The 22,465-nt window shown below is 33.3% G+C and overlaps 1 protein-coding gene across 1 annotated transcript in view; it reads left to right on the top strand.

The window, feature by feature from the left end:
• LOC131845741 (neurexin-1-like) overlaps positions 1-22,465 on the top strand; it is a 231,611-nt gene that overhangs the window by 27,012 nt on the left and 182,134 nt on the right. The window contains exon 3 of the mRNA XM_059194832.1: positions 389-522. Coding sequence (XP_059050815.1) covers positions 389-522 — 134 coding nt within the window. The remainder of the gene's footprint in view (positions 1-388; positions 523-22,465) is intronic.

Raw genomic sequence — 22,465 nt, forward strand, 5'->3', positions numbered from 1 at the left:
TTCAAGTTCTTTGAGATCAGTATCTATTTGGAGTATATAAATCCTAATCATTACCTGATGAAACAAGTGTCGCAATATAAAGGTGTAGATCTAATAACAGTCGTTTTTTGATTACCAATGGGGAAGGTCATCAGGAAGGTCATCAGGATTCCAACAGCTGTGGCCAGATTTCGCACTAAATATTTGTGATCTCAAAGGGGACTGGCTGATATATTATGATAAAAGTCCCTTAATAAATATAAGAATAAAAAAAAAAGATGCTAATAGTAATGAAATTAAACAAAACAACACAAATCCAAGCAATAAAGCAGTATGGTCGTTGCTCTTTGAATTTTTATTATTTTAATCTACGTCTGTGACCATAAACTAATTTGTATAATCTATGCAGGTGGCGCGTCGTGACGAGCACACGTCACTCACGGTGGACGAAGCTACACAGAGCAAAACGTCCAGAGGCAAGGAGTTCGCATTTGGAAAATTCAACACCAATTCCGACGTCTTCGTTGGAGGAATACCGCCATCGTGAGTACATTTTCTTTTTAATCAAAAACTCATCATTATTTAAATGTAATGGATAGAAATGACTCAATTGAAGACTTAAAATACGGTGTTTTCGAAAACGTACGAAAAGAAAAAAGAAAAACAAAAATTCTATAAAAAGAAAGGACGATTTGTAGAAGGAAGAAGATATTTCGCCTGGGAAGAACTGCTTCCCAGTTTTTCCAAAGCAAACGTTTGATCTGATCCAATATTTAACCAATGAAATACACAATTTCATGCGAATCTTTTAGTTAGTTAGGTAATAAACACATTGCCTTCATTACATTACTAGAACATTCTTTCAAATTAGAGGTAGCCAATTTTCCATAAGAAAGACGACGATCAAATGTTAATTAAAAGTCGTAATTGCTAACCAAAGTGTTACGGTAAACCAGAATTAGTTACACAAAATAGGACATCACGAAACTATGCTGGAAGTTCTAGGACTCCAGTGGTGTTTACTTTCAGCATTCCAGAACTTTAGGGTACAAGATCTCAGACCCAAAATCCATGTATTGTCCAATTTGATTGTTAAGTTCTGTAATTAAACCGAGGTTAATTGTACTCTGAGTTAATTGCCACAAAGTTAACATAATAACAGGGGACTGGAAAAACATGCGGTGAAGTTGGGGCGGTCTTGTTCAAGTAAATGAAATTTTGTGAAACCCTTAGCTCGTATGTGACGCTTGCTTATAAAAACATAAGATTCCGTAATTAATCGATGACCAGCTTATCGATACTGCCGTGTATATATGACACTATTATGGAAATGGCTAATGAAATAGTCTAACACTAGAACGTATAAGAAAAACATTATGAATGTCTTAAAATACTTTTTAAGTGATGTAATTATTGATGAAAAAGTTATGGTTTTGTATCTTGTAATTTACTGTTATATTTTAGCCTTCTAATTGTTATACCCGTAATACATATAACGGTTATAATTTGGTGAAATAAAGGTACCGTAAGTACAAACAATCTGTCACACAATAATATCTACACAGCGCCATCTAGTCCTATACTAGAGCTTGTGTTATGGATACTAGATAACTGATACAATACAAAAAAAATGTTTTTTTATATATATATAAAATATCCAGACCGATATAAACAATCATACTTATGAATACAAATATTTGAACCTAGCGAGGTATCGAACCCACTATATCGATAATTTGAGGTTTAGGTGCTGTAACTAAACATTTAGACTACCGATGCCGACAGTCTCTAGTAAAATTGTGGAGACATGAAGTTGTTCTAGAAAATTCGTTGAGAAAAGACGTTGCTTCTGTAATGAAGCTCTTAAAACCAAAAGATTAACATGTCTGTAAGTTGCCATCGAACCACTTCTAAATGTTTGTCACGCTTGCTTTTATTGATATTCACGACGCTCATCCCTTTGTAGGAGGTTCTGTAACACGAGGCCTATTAGACTTACACGCGTGTCCTGCATTTCAATAGCGTATACAGCTCATTAACGTGCACCTGCCAGTACTTACTTATTCGTTTATTCTTTTCAGGTAGGAAATTTCTAGAATAAATATTTTTTTCACGAGAAGGCGTCTTTTTTTAGAATTCTGCAAACATTAAATCGAAGTGATGTACTAGAAAGAATATAGAAAATCCTTTATTCAAATAAACGTAATTTAAGCACTTTTGAATGGTCATAATTATACTTTCTCTAATCTGCCGCTCATTCGGTAAGCTGTCTCATAACAAGAATAACAACTTGCGTGTTGCTCTTTTAAATAATCGTTTTAACTTTACCTTTTTAAGTCGAATGTGTGAATACAACTGGCACTAATAAATTATTATGATTAATTATTAAATATAGCATATAACATTAAATATAATTAATCAGTCGTAGTGATAAGAGCAAAGAGAACACCTAAACGAAGGAAACCATTTCGGTTGTCTTCTGTTGAGTTGTCCTTTTATAAAGAAGCAGGATATAGGGAAACTATTTTACCGCAGTAAAGTTTGTTAAAAGTCATGTAGTAGGGTAGGGTAAGGTAGGGTAACTTGCACTTCCGAACCGATACGATATTGAAACCTTCAAGGAAAAAGCTTATTCCTTCTAAGGCCAGTAACGCACTTGCTATTCCCCTGGTCTTACGGATATTCCCCTGCTATTCCCCTGGTCTTCATTGTAAGCGATTACGGCTCATGGGCGGCGGTAATCGCTTACAAACAAGTGAGCCACAAGCTCGTGGGGGACAAACCCATGCTATATAAAGAAATACCATATCTCATCTGGCAGTGAAATTACGTGGGTAAGTAAAGTACGGGTACATATTTCTGAGTCCTCTTTAATGGCAACGCATAAGGGGTACTAAAGGCGTCACATTACGACGTGATTTTCGTGGTCCTATTTTTGCCTACAGATTAGATGTTAATAAGAAATGGTCTGCCTTCTTTTTCTATTTAAATTAAATAAAAATAATAGCTAATTTTAGTTAGAAACTCTTGACCTTTACAAATTATGCTGGTAATAAAAATACCTTATAGAGTAATGTTGTTAATAAGGTGAGCAGCGTAGGCTGCTACGGTGTACGTAGCAGCCTACGCCGTAGCTTCTACGCTGGAGTCTCTACGAAAACTGTAGCTACGTAAGTTTCGTAGCGCTATCAAGTATTTGTTTCGTTCTAATACGAGATACCTAGTACAGTATAAAGAGAAAAAAGATATGATATGAATTTGAACAAAGTAAATTCTAGTCTCTCTACTCAGTAGAGTATATCTATACAATATACATATAAATAAAATTGGAGTGTCTGTTTGTAATATTGAAATAACCATTTTTTACTACAGGCATATGAATATACATACGGCACATACACCGAAATAACACGTTTTACAATTTTTGTCTGTTTGTTTGTTCCGGCTAATCTCTGAAATGGCTGGACCGATTTTGACGGGACTTTTATTGGCAGGTAGCTGATTTAATAAGGAGTAACTTAGGCTACTTTTATTTTAGAAAAATAAAGTCAAGTTCCACGCTGACAAAGTCGCGGGTACAGCCTAGTAAGAAATAAATTTAATTAAAGAAATGCTGTGGACGGTGTGCCAGCTCAACTGGTTTTTATTACAGTAGTACTTAGTGAAATGTTGGAATGTCAAATGTTACATTTACCAGAATCTCGACAATTGACAATGCCCTCTGGCTACCTAATCTTGTATAACAGTCGTAAAGGAATGGATAGGCATATATTGTGTATAGCCTTAAAGAGATTTTTAATAAATAGACTGTATATTAAGTTATATTATGTTGCTAATAGTAATGTAGTGAACATAATTATGACCACGCGTGTCTTCGAAGCTGCTTGTGGTAGCATTGAAGATAGGCCGTGTGATATATATAAATTCAGTGAAGAATTAAGAAAATTAAAAAATAAAAATAAATTTAAGAAAGAGTGCACACAGAAATTATATGTATATATATACTTTATTGCACTTTTAAATACATGTTTTGAATATATGTTACAAAATTATATACCTTTTAAGAAGTGAAAGAATTTCCCAAATCAGGACATTAGTTCTGATTAACCGCCCTCTCTCTCGCTTATTCCTTCTAAGGCCGGTAACGCACTTGCTATTCCCCTGGTCTTCCCCTGGTCCCCTGGTCAAAATTATATACCTTTTAAGAAGTGAAAGATTTTCCCAAATCAGGACATTGCTTCTGATTATCCGCCCTCTCTCTCGCTTATTCCTTCTAAGGCCGGTAACGCACTTGCTATTCCCCTGGTCTTCCCCTGGTCCCCTGGTCAAAATTATATACCTTTTAAGAAGTGAAAGATTTTCCCAAATCAGGACATTGGTTCTGATTATCCGCCCTCTCTCTCGCTTATTCCTTCTAAGGCCGGTAACGCACTTGCTATTCCTCTGGTCTTCCCCTGGTCCCCTGGTCAAAATTATGTACCTTTTAAGAAGTGAAAGATTTTCCCAAATCAGGACATTGGTTCTGATTATCCGCCCTCTCTCTCGCTTATTCCTTCTAAGGCCGGTAACGCACTTGCTATTCCCCTGGTCTTCCCCTGGTCCCCTGGTCAAAATTATATACCTTTTAAGAAGTGAAAGATTTTCCCAAATCAGAACATTGGTTCTGATTATCCGCCCTTTCTCTCGCTTATTCCTTCTAAGGCCGGTAACGCACTTGCTATTCCCCTGGTCTTCCCCTGGTCCCCTGGTCAAAATTGTATACCTTTTAAAAAGTGAAAGATTTTCCCAAATCAGGACATTGGTTCTGATTATCCGCCCTCTCTCTCGCTTTGTAATATTCACGAGGACCTCGTTTTGTAAGTGGGTAGAAAATCACTTAGATCCATAATAATACGAATTGTTGTCAGTGCTATTTATAAATTATTCATGACCATTACGCTTTCATATCATTGGGCCATTTTCAAAATTGTCCTAATTGCTTTGGACCACGTGAAAAGTGTTACGCTACGAATAAATAATAATTATTCGTTTGCGTGTTTGCGCCGCTCTTTCGGTGTAAATCACAAGATATAGCGTTTGCGATAAAGCTGTCAGAATTTATCTTGACTATTTTTAATGGATGATAATGGAATTGTGGACCCGCCTGTGTTAATGGTATACGCTGGTGGGGCACCAATGAAGGCTGATAGTATGAGCATGAAATTGGGCCGGTTAACCCATCGTGATGAATTCACCAGGAATTAACTACAATGGTTTCAAGGAAGGGGGACCGTGTGGAAGTCAATCTAACACAGTAAATTATTAGCAACGGGGTTACTACACCCCGTTACTAACAATCCTTTCTCCTGGCTGTCTTATCGCTAATGAAACCTCTTCCAGACAACCTTTTGAAAGAGAGTATTTATAAGAAAGAATAGAATAGGATAGAATAGAATAGAAAATCATTTATTCAAATAAACTTACATTGAAGTACTTTTGAATAGTCATAACATTTTTTTTTTAATCTACCGCTCATTCGGAATGCTGTCTCATCACAAGAAGAACAAGCAAGAAACTTGTGTGTGTTAAATAATTTATTCTTACTTACAATTTAAGTTTAAGTGTGTGAATACAAACCACCGATTAGCACTAATTCAATGAAATAATAAAATAGAAAAAAAACATTCAATATACAACAACTGGTTAAACAATTAATAAGAGAAAATAAGTCATAGTGATTAGAGATAGAATAAGTGGCGCATGATTGGAAATAAGTTCGTAAAGTAAATAAATCTAAATGAAATAAAAATTGTCATACATACACTTAACTTTACGACTGCTACCTGAGATAGAGTAATTAGAGCCTAAATGCCGTTTGACGAAAGTTTTATCGAAATAGCGTAAGGTTTTACAACAAACTGCCAGAGTCTGTCCTCAATTTGCTAGAAAAAAGATTGACGTGAAAATAGAAGGTATCTTTTATCTTAAAAAGCAGAGAAAGTCGCGGGTAGCTGCTAGTATTTATATTCACACAGGAACTGCACGTTTTATATTATTAGATTTATTTCATACATCATTCCAGACATATTTACGACATGGCCATTCTTATGCTATATTATTAAAAATATTTTCGCGTTGTATTTGACAGTTTGCAGGGAGCGGAATGCTCTCGGTAGCGGGTTCTATCCCCCGGGAATGTGTATTTGTATTCATAAGAGAAAGTGCGTTATCATCGTTATTCCACGGTGTTATTTTGGAAAAACGGGCTCGCATTATTTATGAGCTTTAAACGGATTAAAATGTAATGCATGTATTTTATTTGGCAATGAGGGAACAATATGAATTGAATTATCTTGGTTGTGTCTATTTGTGGACATACTTGTATTATAGTATTGTTCAACTGACTTCAATAAAGCATTTTTTCAATGTAAAAATAATGGCAAACGGTTTTAAAGTTTCACTTGTTCGTAAGAAGCAAGTCGTCGCTTATTTTGATGTATAAGCTATATTAATGTAAAGTTACATCAAAATCCTTTCAGTTATTTTTGCATGAAAGAGTAACAATCATCCATCCAGCCATACACACAAACTTTCACGTTTTTAATATAAGTAGTTTAGTATTTATACATGTAGAAGTAGAATATTTTTTAATCTCACATTATAAAAAATAAAATAAATTGTCGGACAAAAATTACAGTTAGCTATCACAGTTAGCTTACGGGTATAGAAATAGTAGTAATATTCTTAGACTTACCGATTATACATATAAAATTTCATCAAATTCGCCTAAGCCGCTTCGTAGAAGTATGGCAAATAACACTATGACTCGAAAATTTTGTACATATATATATATATAGATATATATATATATATATATATATATATATATATATATATATATATATATATATATATAGATATATCAATTTACAAATATACTATAAAGTAGCAAGCTCAATTTGTATACAATAAAGATAAAAAAAATATGGATACGTTTTATACGAGTGCTAACATGTTAGCTCTTTAAAAATATTTTCATATACAAATCAAACTGGCAGCATAAAAAAAATAACTTGCAAATGAAACTGCTAGTCCCTGCGAGGGTTATACGATATCAATCCTAATAAGCTACGCACAAAGCAGGTTTTTCAACCCCCCACTGGTTCTGAATGTAATTTATTCTATCAATCTTTCTATCATCGAGGCCGTTTGGGCAGAGTGCAATCTCTATATAAATTCATGCATTTGTGGGAGCGAGAAGGAAACATCGGTCCTTATCTTGTTGTAACCCTTTGTTGGGAGTAACAGAGGATAAACCGAGATAGTAAGCGTTGGCCTCATTTGTGGCGCTAAGGGATTATTCACACTATAGTCAGAAATTTGGGACAAGATGTGTAATTATTAAATGAGGTATAATAGTATATTGTTTAATAATAAATCAAGGTGTTGTATTCGTAATAGCAGACATCTTTCTCCAAAGTTAGATATACAATTTTTTGTACAAACTCACGTGACGAATTATGTATGAAAAATTAGTTATTTTCGTTTCTGTGATATTTTAAAATTAAATTTAATATCACGGGACTGAAATTCATACAGGCAATATTGTTAGATATAAAAACATACATAAAGTTTACCGTTTCTATAATTAATAAGTAAATAATAATAATTTTAAGTACTAACTTGGTTTCATTCTATTTGTATAAAAATTAAAAAAACCAATAGCTGATTATACACCTGACTTATATTTTTTATACTACAATGGTGACAAACGAATATACGGCCTATCTGATCGGAAACGGTTACAATAGCCTATGGACGCCTGAAACACCAGGGGTGTCAAGTGCGCATTGCCGACCCTTAAGAAATCTTAATATTGAAATCCATGCTGTAGTCTCTCGAGAAAACCTTGGACCCAACTTGACCTCGACTACCTTAGGGACTAGGGACAGTCTCGACTATTTCTAATAGGTATACTATACTTAGATAAATATTTATTAAATAAATCATATTCAAACCTAATATTAAGACATATGGTTCGAGACCAGCGGCGTGTGAGTGATTTTTTAACATTTCACGATACACGACGATCCGTATCGTATATAATATAAGAAAAATAATAACTTATCTGAAATAAACTTTCTTTATCGAAAAGATTAAAAAGTATATTTATAACTTAATATACATACTTTTACACACTTATATAATTATATACTATGTAACAAAATAATTTTGTCCCATGTCCCGCGGAGTAGTTAGTACTTCCCTTAGCTCGGTTGTCCGGGCCAAGGTATGACGGAGGGCTTATTGAGGTCGCTGCTACCATTCGATCCATTTTTCTGCAAGTCAGTTAACATTTTGTTTCGCATCTTTTGTATTTGGAACTAGGTCTTTATAAAAGTGTTTCCTGTAATGGAAGTCGATATCTAGCTGTTTTCCTTTGTGTGTTTATTTTATAATAAATTAAAATTGAAATATAGAACACAAAATGTCGTAAACCAACTTTTGTATTTTGTTTCTTAAAAGTGTTTCCTGTAATGACAGATGGTATCTAAGCTCGTTTCCTTTGTGTGTTTATTTTATAATAAATTAAAATTGAAATATAGAACACAAAATGTTGAAAACCAACTTTTGTATTTTGTTTCTTAAAAGTGTTTTCTGTAATTACAGTCGATACCTAGCTGTTCACCTTTGTGTGTCTATTTTATAATGGATTAAAATTTAAACATAGAACACAAAAATTGCAAAAGAACTCTTATATTTTTTCTTTTTATAAGTATAAGTCAAGATCTATCTTTTTCATTTGATATTATTTTATAATAGATTACAACTTAAAAATATAACAGAAATATTATAAATAAACACCTATTAAAGTTTTGTAATTATTCTTTTTTTAGCTCTTAGAACCTTTCACACTTTCACACTTTTGCACTTTTTGTGGTATTGGGTTAACATAAGTGATACTAGCTGGTCCTCTGATTTCGTCTGCGTTTATGAACCTTTATTTCCTTACATTATTTTTTGAGATAAAAGATAGCCTATATTCGTTCTCAGAATATACTCAAATTTCATTACGATCATCCCTTTATGGAGTTGTACCAAACACATATGTAGAGACATAAATTTCTGCATTTTGAATTAGTCTTTCTGTAAGAAAATATCTTCCAAATAGTAAAAAAAAAAAATCGAATCCGTGTAGCTTTACCGAAGTTTATTTTCCTCGTTTGGTCTCTCTCTTAATATTGTACAGTATCACTAATATCGAAAGTCATACTTCACAATGCTTTTTTAAGAACGGGAAAGAAATTGTTGATTTATCTCCTTTTGACCTACGACTGAAAGAAGTTACTCCCAAAAATTATGTTACCGAATTATGAAAATAATATTAATGTGACAAGCGAGCGTGAAATTAGTTTCGTTCCCCGAGGAGAGGCTTGTAAATCACGGCCTAAACTAGGAGATTATGATATAGTGGTCTGGAATTAAGCTTACAGCCCATAGATTACCCACATCATTAGGGGAAACGGGATTTTTTTAATCAAGACTAGGGCTGCCTGCGTCTTCGTTTCTAATAATAAATAGAACGGCATTTAATATTAAAAAGAAATCATAATTCTATATATCTTTATTCATGTAGCATGCTGGTGCAAAAACAAATAGTGTAATCAGTGTTCATAACCCGAGCAGACCAGTTCCCACAAGCAGTACTCGTTTACGAGTATATATTATTAATAGTGGATAGTTTATTTAAATATAATTAATAATCAGTGCTATCTGCCTAAATTCTGATCAAATATTTGTAAAATATATGTTCAAATCGTGTCATTTCGCATCCAAAGGTTTGCACCAACCCTTTTATACCGACTAAACAAAAGAGTACAAAATATGCTACATCACCGCCATGGCGCCATATTGTTAAGGCATGATTTGTGGGAGTCTGTCTCTATGATTTGTTAGGGTAATAATGAGGCAGGCTCATTCGTAACGAGCGCTAATCTTGGATGATTGTAGCTTGCTCGAATTTTATGCTCTCCTGGTACTTTGCGGAACAATGTACTAGGTTTCTTTGAATGAAATTGTAAATGGTTTAGTTGATATAGGGGAACCCTAATTTAATGAATTATTATATAGCCACACAGCAAACGCCTAATAGGTATACAATGTTGTATAGTTATTTTATTTAGACAAATAGTAAAGTCTAATTTATATTATGAATATAACGTATAAACGATAAAAAATAATCGGTTTATCCAATCGACCATTTCACGCGAAAATCTCAGTTTTTCAGTAATTGAGAAAGACTTGAAAGATTGTTCGTTACTTTGCTACTGAGAATGTTTCCCACACTGTAGTTGCAAGACCTAGTTTAATAACTTTTAATGAGTACAGAAAGTCGAGTCGAATTAACTCATAACTAAATGTGAGCATATTTAATTATGAGATAATTTGACACTGACTTTGTGAAAAGAAAAGTTATTAAACTGAGTGATACCATATTTTTAAAAGGCAATTTCTCGCCTGCCAGGTATCCACGATTGGGTAGATATATTATTCGTAATTTTATTTTTTATAACTGGCAAAATGTTAAAAAATCTTCTTCTTGTATTGTATAGTATAATAATATTTGACGGCCTCGGTGTCTAGCGGTTTAGCACACCGCCTTACTACCGATGGTCGCGGATTCGATTCCTCGCACGGTACAAACATTTGTATTCATGAGTATGATTGTTTGTATTGGTCTGGGTGTTTTCTATGTATAATATGTATGTATTTACGAAAAAAAAAAGTATATGTATTTGTATCAATTGTCTAGTACCCATAACACAAGCTTTAGCCAGCTTAACTTGGGTCTAGATGGCGCTGTGTGAATTGTCCTAAGGTTATTATTATTATTATATTATATTTTATTAAATATAATATAATACAAGAAGACAGTGGTTAGTATATAACCACTATTTCGAAAATCAATAATGCGACTGTGAATAATATACGAGACCATTGAAATGATTACGAAACACATTACGGTCTTCATTCATATCATTCTAATGGATCCAGTCTCTGAAGTATTTACGACTGGATCGGTTAAGTGGTTTATGGCATTTTCACATGTTTTCTTTACACGTTTTAACTATATCACTTTCTTTTTTTACGATTTTTAAACTGTGATTTTTAAATGTTGTTCGTTTTATTTTAAATATCGAACGAAATTTAACACATTTATGTTTTCTTCTTCTTGTTTTGATTAATGGCTATATCAATATAACAGGCCTAATTTGTTTTGTAACCCATGTGGAGGAAATACATATAGTAAGTACATATATACATACTTATGTACAGACTACACTATATGTATATGTATGTATCTTTGCACACTTTCATACTCAATAACGATCGGAATTTGATCACCAATAGAGAAGGTCGTATCGCATTCAGTAGTGGTGGCCAGGTTTCCGCACTGAACGGTAGCGGAATTAAATAAAATAATATGTCTTCTACACCAACATATTGCTATTTCCATGCACCTTCATAAAGGAGATCTACTAGCCAATAAATAAAAATGGATGGTGTATCGACGCCACCGTGGCGGATTGCAGTCATCAGTGCCGTGACCACAGAGACAATTTATATTTAAATTTTATTAATATTTCATATGTATGTAAGAAATAATTTATATGTCCATATATTATCTTTATGAAATGATTAAATAGGAAACTATCAAGTATTGTATTGACTATACAGCGCCATCTTACAAGTAGTTAGATTAGAGACATTCGTGTTTATTTCATAACTATATATATATTATAAAAATTTAATAATGATACAATATCTACAAGGAAATGCTAATTAATTATGGTATTTTCTAAAACCATTTTAAGTATTATATGTTCCACTATTTTGTATAATTGTAGTGTAATGATAGATAGAGGAAAGGAATGAAATGACTGCCCTTTTTCTTAAAAAGGGGTAATCGGTTCAGAAAGTTAGTTAATTACGCGCTGGAGTTAGAACAAAGAGGAACTTTGAATAAACGGCTTGCATATCGATTCACTGTTTTTATTATTGCCACCTGATTTCTTATATGTATGTCGTATTTATCATAGGGTATTAGTAGCCTAAATTAAATAAATATATAAAAAGATGAAAAAAACTGTACTATACCTAATAAATATATAAATAACTCTGGATAATTAACACAGCGCCATCTAGTCCCACGGTAATCAGTTATGGGTACTAGACAACTGATAAAATACTTAGATACTTTTTTTGTAAGTATATACATAATATACATGGAAATAGCCTAAAACATCTTAATATCAATAGCGTAAGCTGGCACGTAGCACGTATACATCATAACTCAGAAACCTAGCCATAAAGGACATATGGCGCCCCGTCCGTAGTTATAATGCAAACGCGGTGCAAGGGAATCTTGTCTAATATTTAGATAGATAGATAGATAGTATTTATTTATTTTTATAGCAATAATTTATTTGTTATTAGGCTTACTTGCTCATTATGTTAGTAGTACATATTTCTTATATTTTGAGTTAGTACGTACAGATACAAATTACAAACACAAAAATAAAATACAAATAATTCCAATATTAAATTAAATTATAATACAGTCACAATACAAATATAAAATATAATTTTAATGCACATAATTTCAAAATTATTCTACGACACAGACTCCGGAATACAGAAATCAGAAGGCGCACTGGGCTGGTCATGTATGCCGAAGCAAAGACAACAGATTGACATACAGAATCTTAATGTGGCGACCTAGGATGGGAAGTAGAAGCGTAGGCAGACCAACTGCCAGATGGTCTGATGATATCAGGAAGACGGCAGGACCGACCTGGACAAGACACGCCACAGACAGACTGAAGTGGAAAATTATGCAAGAGGCATACGTCCAGCAGTGGACAAATATATGCTGATAGAAGAAAAGAAGAATTTCAAAGTACGTATGGCGGACTTAATACCATGCGGCATTATCTACCAGTCAACCATGAGTGGTGCAGAGAATAATTGTTGGCGATGCAAATATGACTAAATTATAGAATAGATAATAAAGAAACAAATATATATTAATAAATAGATATATATATCTTTGGAATGGTCAGGTCGCTCCGTGAAGCCTGTGAAAATACCAGGAGACTTCTGCGCTTTTGGAAGGAGCTTGGCTGGCTACTTTAGTACATAGTCTGGCTCTACACGCACCACGACTCAGATGAGAGGCTATTTACATTTACACAGATACATATATAAACCATACCATACAAGGCTATCGCCATATCGTAGATTAATTTGTCTCGATATTGGCATTTCTATGAGAGTCAGGAATGTAAATAAAAAGAAACTGTATATTTTTGTATTGCTCTAACTGATGGCAAAGGAAAAACAAAACAAGTCTCGTATGTAAAAGGTTCACTTGTAAATTTTCAAATGTTTCTCGTAAAAACGTATTTTTTTTGTAAACGTTGTTTTTCAACGCCGTATTGCTCCTAAGTTAGTAATTTTCTACGAATAAGTAGTAAAAACGGTATTTTTTGTGAAGGATTTTTTTCCAAATGTCTTTCTGACGTAATAACATTATTTAACCCAATTCTAATTGTACATTTACAACACTCGTACGTACCGGGGTAACAGGAAAATGGCCGCAGAAAGTTTTCGAAAACCGCATGCCTCGTTACCTTGTGCTCTAAAAAGTTACTGGAATAAAAAGGAAATTAAAGTGGCGTAAGGTTTTTTTAATACGGAACCCTTTGGCTTTGAAGAGACGCGACCATTAATAGCCCTCACTTATCTGACGCGACACGTCACTCTTGTGACGTCATGATATTTTGTTTTTTTTAGAGTGTGCTGTGTTTATTGTATTTGTTTGTGCGTGTGTGTGTGGACTGTAGCAATCAAACTTAAAAAGTTTCATATCGTATTTAGTCAATTTAAAAATTTTTAAAATGTATACATTTGTTTCCTTAGAATGTGTCAACTTTATATTTAGATAATGGATAGCCTATATCCATCTTCGTGAAATAATCTATATTCCCGATAATATTAAGATCCGTTTAGTTACTAAAACATAAAGAACGAAAGAAGGAAAGAAAAAAATATTGTCAATCAATAACATAACATAACAATAACGAGTATGTATTACAATTACAGTAATCTATACATACATATAAATAAAATTGGAGTGTTTGTAATATTGAAATAAAATGTTTTCTACATGCATATGAATATAAATAGGGTACATACACCAAAATAACATTTTTTAAATTTTTATCTGACTGTCTGTCTGTCTGTTCCGGCTAATCTCTAAAATGGCTGGACCGATTTTGTCGGGACTTATTTTAGCTGATGTAATAAGGAGTGACTTAGGCTACTTTTATTTTAGAAAAATAAAGTTAAATTACATGCAGACGAAGTTGCGTGTACAGTTAGTACAACATAAAGTTACTTGATCATGGCATGGCAATGGCATGGCTAACGCTCAGCATATACTGTGACAGCTTACTGTCACAGCGCTGATATTCTTAATAAAACAGACCTCTGTTAGAGATAAGTTCTTTGCCCACTTTGTATATAATTAAGTTCACTACTATATTTCGAAGTACAATAAAGAATGTATAATAATAACGCGAGCATAATCGCGGTCAGCAGCTAGTCTCTTTATACCATACCGTAAATGACTGTTTTCGTGCTAAAATTCGTTTTCAACGTCAAATCGTGAAATACGACTCGAGGCAGTAAAATATTTTATTTTTTAAATTAAAACCGTGAAACGACTTAGGAGATTTATTTTTGGCGGGATATTTAGGGTTTTGATGTCGGTTTGTTTGCGTTTTATCTTAAGTGCTGGTTGCTGGAGTGCATTATTTATTCTTCCTTGTCAGGATAAAGGATTATGTCTCAGATTAATGCATGTTTGTTTAGAGCGAATGAAAGATATATACTTATTTGATTTTTGACCAGCGACTTCGACTTCTGTTTTTATGTAAAAGATAGCCTGTCCATCGTCGTGATCTATCTTTATGTCAAATTTCGTTAAAGAATTTGCAGCCATTTAGTCCTGATAATGTAGGAAACATATTTCTACATATATATCATAATACAAATATATATGTATATATATGTATTGTGATAGTTGTTTCTTCTTTTATTTTAAGTAATTGTAGTGGGTTATAGGTTGACAGCTCGCCTGGTGTTAAGTGTGGTCTAAGTGTAAATAGTTTGTTTTAGGGGAGGAATTCTTAGTCATGTGGAGTTACGACCCCATTTGCTAACAATGGGGCAATTGACTAGGTCTAACTAACTTGACCTCACGCTCATCCTATTATCCTCCACTGGTGCCTAGCTAATATAAACTGTTAGCGTAGGCTGGTGAACATATTATAACCCATTAAAAAAAATAGCTCGTCAGCAAAGCACCAAAAAATGCACTAATAATCTCTCCAAAGCGTTCTCTCTTTCTGACTAGATGAACGCATCCTCAAGATGTTCTCAAACAATAGTAGATACAATTATTCGACATGAATATATTGTAAATACAACGTTCAACATTGCAGTTATCTGTGAGATAACTGCAATGTTGAACATTCTGTATATTACGTATGACATACGACGAGGTCGTCGTGCACTTCAGATCGCGTCTAAGATTGAATATCGATGCTCTAGTATCTAGTATTCGAGTGACAAATGTGTGAATACATTGAGAGTTACTTTGTTTCTGTAGCATTACGAATAACAATCTTACTAATAAACGCGAGAGTTTGTGAGTATGGATAGATGGATGGGTGGATGTTTGACTTCGAATCGCTTTGTGTGTTCTACCAAATACACAACGGATAGAAGAATTGTGTGATATCTTTATATAGTATCAAATGAACTCGCTTCTGCTATCTGTCCTGTCTTATCTGTTGACTTCAATGCAGTTTCTAGCAATAGGTAGAGCGATTCAAGAGGAAGGTTTATATATATAATATATATGTACCCATGCGAAGCCCGAGCTAGTGATGAATAAAATGTAGATGGAGTATACATTTATAAAAATCCTCTGTTTCGTGATCATTCTCTATAATTGAGAAAGACTCATATTTAATTAAATATTTTGAAAATAACAATACACACAAATAACATAAACGGACAGTGTATGCCTTGTCACGATTTTATTATATGTAAAGATGATAAAGATAAAGATAGTAAAGATATAGTAATGTTTTAAATTATTTGTGTAGCGGTATATTACAAATTGATATCAACGATAATTATTTAACAATAACGAGCTATTACTTATTCACATATCGACGCAATGTCACTATTAATTTGAATACATAATCGCCTGTATTTAAATTTCACTAGCTAGGAAGTAATAACATTAGCACCGACGACACGTTTTATTCAATTTTAATATTTATTAACCATGATATAGAGTTTATATTGTCGCATAACAGTAAAGTATTATGAGTCTAGTAATAAATTTGTATAGTTTGAATTTAATAGGGGATAGGCTATATTTTTGGGAATTGAACAAATAAAATAAAGTATATAATATATATGTATAGAGTATGCAAATTATGTAAAATGGCAGGAGTTGTTTAATGTTTTTATAACTGTGTAAATGAATAAAATTAATATACTAAAATTGAAACTTTTGCCACGCACAACCACATTGTGGAATCACCTTACAGCAATGGTATTTCCGAACCGATACGATATTGAAACCCTCAAGAAAAGAGCTTATTCCTTTTTAAAAGGCCAGCAACGCACTTGCAATTCCCCTGGTGTTGTTCCTAGGTAATTGCAAGTTCGTCTGTCCCCTGTACTATAAAATAATCTGTCATTGCATAAAAAATCCTATAATTACTGTACTGTATCAGCTTAGCACGATATTTAACTTTTTTTTTAATGAAATAGAGTTCATGCTATTCGTAGATTAAATCGATTTATTTTTTAATTTATTTAATTTTATGACGTCATCTGGTATACTACTTGTAATTAGGCCTATAAGTGTGTTCTGAAATACTAATAAAAAAAATCTATCGAGCTATCTGAGATTGTAGACGTAAATACAAATATGAAATAGCAGTGTTATATTTAAAATTCTAAAAGGAACAATATAGAGGTCTGAGTTTGCGATTTGTTTATAAGTAGGCGTCCCAATATTGACCTTGGTCAGGGTGGTTCAATGTATACCAGTTAAATCACGAAAGGGTTGTTAATTTGTGAATATTCAAATATTGCTTGCGTAGTGTTGCCTAAAGTCGGAGGTGCGGGTGACCTCTAAACAGGGCTAGCCGGCCCTGTTCGACTATATTTCTGCAATTTTACAAAATAAATAACTCTCCTTCAGGGTTGTTATCTCTATAATATTTAGCTTCGTAACATTTACCGGGGGAGACTGGTAAAAGTCATCTGCCTGGGTTCTTATTTCAGCCGTCAACAGGTTGCTTTGCAAAACGTCTCTCGCTTGAAGGAATGAAGGCAGGGAAATTATAGAATATAGAGGCATACCACCTTTGTCCTCCAGAATAAACTTGTCAACTTTAACTATTTCCAAAGCATTATGTTGTATGGTGTTTTGTTATGGGATAAAGTAACTGATATAGATACGGTATTTAGTTTGCAAAAGAGGGCTATTGCTATTTGCTTTATTTATAGTATGGGTTTATTGTATTTTATAACAGACAAGAAGTAATTTTTAAATTTAAGAAAAGAAAAAACTTGTGTTACTTCATCAAAAGAAAACAAATCCTATTAGAAAACGGTACAGAGTACAGAGTAGGTTAAAATATTAAGGCGCAGATGCCACTAGTGTTTAGGTACAACAGGGTTCCAGAGAGTCTTTGTGAGAGCGCTCAAGAAAAGAACGCTTAAGGAATCAAATATTCTCACCGTTGCTTCTCAATACTTTTATGAAAATGTCATTTAAAACCAGATAAAATATTAACAGTTTCAGAAAAGTTAGCGATTACAAGTGCAAGAGCGGTATTGCGAGCGTGCATGATAACGTGATGTCCTTGGTGCTGTTATATAGAATACATTTCTGATATCATGTATGCCAGAAAAAATAATTACAGTTTGTTTATCATTCTAATCAGATAAGAAAAGTATCGTTGCTCAGTTCAGCTCTGTAACCTCGTAGGTCATTTCGTATGTGTTTGTACAAATTTGTTCAATAATTTCATGGATTTTCTTACGATTGGCATCCTTGCTTTCCTTTGCGGAAATTTGTGGAGTTTGCTAATAGCACGACATACGGGCCGTATAACATCAGAACGTTAGCTATATATGAATTAAGAAGACATTTATAAAATTGTACAGACTTGAATAGGAATTTTCCGAGAAAATTCTTGACGTTTTCGACTTGGAAACGCTTGAAGACTCCGCCAAGTTATACAGCATTACTTTATGTACTATTCATAGACGGATATAAAAGGAAGTGATACGGTATTATAACTTTGTGATTTTGTGGTTTCGTGAAATAACATGTTTTTAAAAGCAACATTGTACATACAATACAGTTTCACCTGCATGAAATTTATAGTCTACGTGTTATTTTGATGTTTAAGCTATATTACTGTAAAGTTTTATCAAGATCCGTTCAGTAGTTTTTGAAAGAGTAACCAACATCCATCCTTATTTATAATATTAATAAGATACAATATAAATGAGATACCTTATTAGATAAAGATTTGACTGCCTTGGTGGTCTAGCGGTTAAGCGTGTTCATTTACTTCCGATGATCAGTGGTTCGGTCCTTCATACACTGCAAAACATTTGTATTCATTTATTTCATCTATGTGATTATGTATGTATTAAATAATTTTTTTTATTTATTTATTTATTTCAATTATCTAGTACTCATAATATAAGCTCCGCTAAGGAAGTGAAGTGGATTGTCCAATATTATAATATGTACCATGTCAATTGCTAATAATAATACTAGTATCACAGACAGCAGCGCTATACAGCCATAACGCACCTGTCATCCCACTGCCTCTGCCCGCCATGCAATATAGTACATCTGTGGCGCATTACGTTTGCGCGGGAAAATAAGTAGACTACAAAATGGCTCCTTCAGCAGACATACAAATTTTCTTGTGCTCCTAATTCTTAATTGTTTTATACTGTTCTACACAACTATATATGTCTGTAATTTATTTTTACTATAATATACTTTTTCTATGTACAACAAACCTGGATATAAATACAGCCCCTACTAACATACCTAACAATAATGTTATCTGACTTTTAGATACTTTCCACTGGTGGGAACGTGTCTTTTTCCATAAGGAGAGAGTTAGTACCGGAGATGATTACAGGCTCTTACCTGGTGATCTGGTATATCTATCACAGACATAAGATTGTCATAGGAACTATATATTTATTATTATTATTATTATTTATCATAGCAAATTTACAATGTAAAATTTAAATTTTAGTTTTATTACCATGATTGTTTGTGTGAGGAAATTGAATAAATTGATTGTTTGACCTTTTCTCACAAGCTCTTTTTTTCATTTGAGAGAAAGCGACAAACACAGTACGCGGATTTAGGTTTTATGAGAATGAGAGTTATTGTCTGTTTGATCGACAGAGCCTTGAGTTGCAAATTGTTCATGATTTTGAATAGAATCTTTAAAGGTTAACACCGTAAAGTCAATAAATAAAAAAACTACTTAGCTTCTGTATACGATGAGTAAGTAGGGCTTTGTGCCTTTGTACAACAGCTTTGTCAGAAAATTGGTAATGCCTTTAACGCCGGAATGGAGTCGTAAAAGTTGTCACAAAAACTGTTGTAAATTTAAAGGGAAGAGTTTATGATAATAACTTTAGTAAACCACGTGTATGAACATATAATGAAATACATATGATCTCTATACCGTGGTGATAATGTGCTAAGTTTAAGTTAGAATTCAGTGTTGGTAACTCTAAGGATATCACGCAGCGCCATCTATGTAGTTCCACAGTAAGTAAAGAGCAACTTCTGTGTTGTTAGCTAAAGAGTTTCTTTGTTTGGTTCAACTCGCTAATCTTAGGAACTTCTGGTTCGAATTAAATTATTCTTTCAATGTTGGATACTTTATTTAACAATACCACATTTATATGTCTAATTATATATGTATATATTAGTTAAGTTAAATTACATATTAAACAATAGATTGATAGATATCTATATGAAGTTAGAGTATGTGTGTGGATAAGATAGAACACAAAAAATATTATGAATGCAGAGTCTTTCAATTCCGTCAAATTCTCAGTAACTTGCCTGTTGCTCTTTTAAAGAAATGTTGTAAAACATTATAATTTTAAGCTCAGATTTCTGTACTTCTCTACCTATATATGCTACCAAATATCACGAACCTATAAGACTCAAAATATTAAGTATTATATAAAATCGGTGGAGTAACAAAATAAATATAAGATAAATCAGTCGTATTCGTGTTGTTTGTGGACGCTTGAATATAATCCTCCTTTAAAAAATCGGTTGAAATACGAGCGGAAATGCCCAAGGATTTTATAAAGAAAAGTCGATTGTTATTTCGCCCCGATATAAACGGATTAACCTTGGGGTCGGACGGATAGATCAAATCGATTAAAGCGATAGTGGCCTGATAAAGTGACCGAGTGTGGTTGGGAACAGTTTTTCATTTGAAACTATAATTTATTAGTTGTTACCAGAGACTTCGTCTGCACAAATTTTCAACTCCTCATTCGGGGATGAAAGAGAGGGTGAAACTATTATATTACATATAATAATTCTTTCAATATAACTTAGTAGTTGTTACCTGAGACTTTGTCTGCTCAAACATTCTTCCCCTCATTTGGGGGTGAAAAAGGGGGTGAAACTATCATATAACATATAATAATTCCAGTTTTTTTTTAGATAAAGATAGACTGTATCCATCTGTACTGTCGCTTGTTCGTGAAAAGGTACCAAGCAGAATCAGACTTTCGCATTTAACATTATATTAATTCGTGAAGCATAACTTTTTCGCAAACTTAAAATTTATATAGAGAATGAGTGCAGAATGCTAATATTTTTAAAAAATATCCACTCTAAATACTTAAATCAATAAAAAAACATTATACACACTACCATATATTTGTATACACATGCATAAAGTACGGTGTTTGACTTATAATTTAAATTCATTATAGTTGAATTTCAACCATTGGGCGGCCTTGGAACATATACTAATAAATAATTTCGATTGTAATTATTTATTTGTATGTCTTGTAATTATGTAAGGGTTTTTATTAACTTTACAATTTTGTGCTATATTGGTTTATGTAGTGTATTTGTGACACCAAATTGTAGATATGAATATACCTACATTTGATAATGTAATACCAATTATAATATTAACAGTAACCCTGGACAATTAACACAGTACCATCTAGTAGATCTGAATACATATAGAATAGAGGGTTTTTCAAGAAGGGTATATTAAGGTTTCTTAAGGGTCGGCAAAGCGTATGTGACACCCCTGGTGCTTCAGGCGTCCATAGCCTACGGTAACCGTTTACCATCAGATGGGCCGTATGCTTGTTTGCCACCTAAGTGGTATAAAAAAATAGATATAATGATATTAACAGTATTCCTGGACATTTAACACAGCAGCATCTAGTCCCACGTAAAGCTTGTGTTATGAGTACAACCCAACTGTTAGAATAAGCTGAAAGTGTATAATTAGTAAATCACAGGATCTTACCACGTTTTATTTTTATTGAGTTCTGATATGATAGATTGATATACTTAGATATATTATTAGAAAATACCCCGACCGATTCAAACAGTCATATTCATTAATACAAATATTTGTACCGTCCGAGGTATCGAACCCGCTACCATCGGATGTAAGCCATTGTGCTAAACTGAGCCCACCGAGCCGTCTAGGTTCACGTTGACGTTGCAGTGTTTCGTAAAAGACAGGTAAAATAAAAATCAGTATATATCCCAGTTTGTGACTTAACAACTTGTGCAAACTAATTTATATGTAAATTGACAATATAAATTGGAACAAGATACAAGTCTGACATCGGATTTCGAGTTGTAATATTTTAAACCTGTTTGTGTACACTCCGATGCACTTTGTTGCAACATTTACAATGACTAAGTACAGTTTGTTATTAGTCTTTATGTAAAACAGGTTGAATATTATAAATTAACTAGCTTTTGCCCGCAGCTTCGCTCGCCTTTCTTAGTGGATGCCTACGTCATAGTAGTTTTATGCATGCAAAGTCTCAGCCCGGTTTAAAATTGACAAAGTTTCATACAAATTTTCATCCCCTATTTTATCCCTTTGGGGGTAGATTTAATCAAAATCCTTTCTTAGCGGATGCCTACATCATAACATCTACTGCATGCATACTACCTGCCTGCCATATTTCAGCCCAATCCGTCCAGTGGTTTGGGCTGTGCGTTGATAGATCACTATGTCAGTCACCTTCGAGTTATATATATTTAGATATCAAACAAGGTTGTTTTTCATTACAACAT

Source organism: Achroia grisella, unplaced genomic scaffold, assembly GCF_030625045.1.
Source record: "Achroia grisella isolate CSIRO2021 unplaced genomic scaffold, CSIRO_AGI_Agris_v1 utg483, whole genome shotgun sequence".
Classification (NCBI taxonomy): Eukaryota; Metazoa; Arthropoda; class Insecta; order Lepidoptera; family Pyralidae; genus Achroia; species Achroia grisella.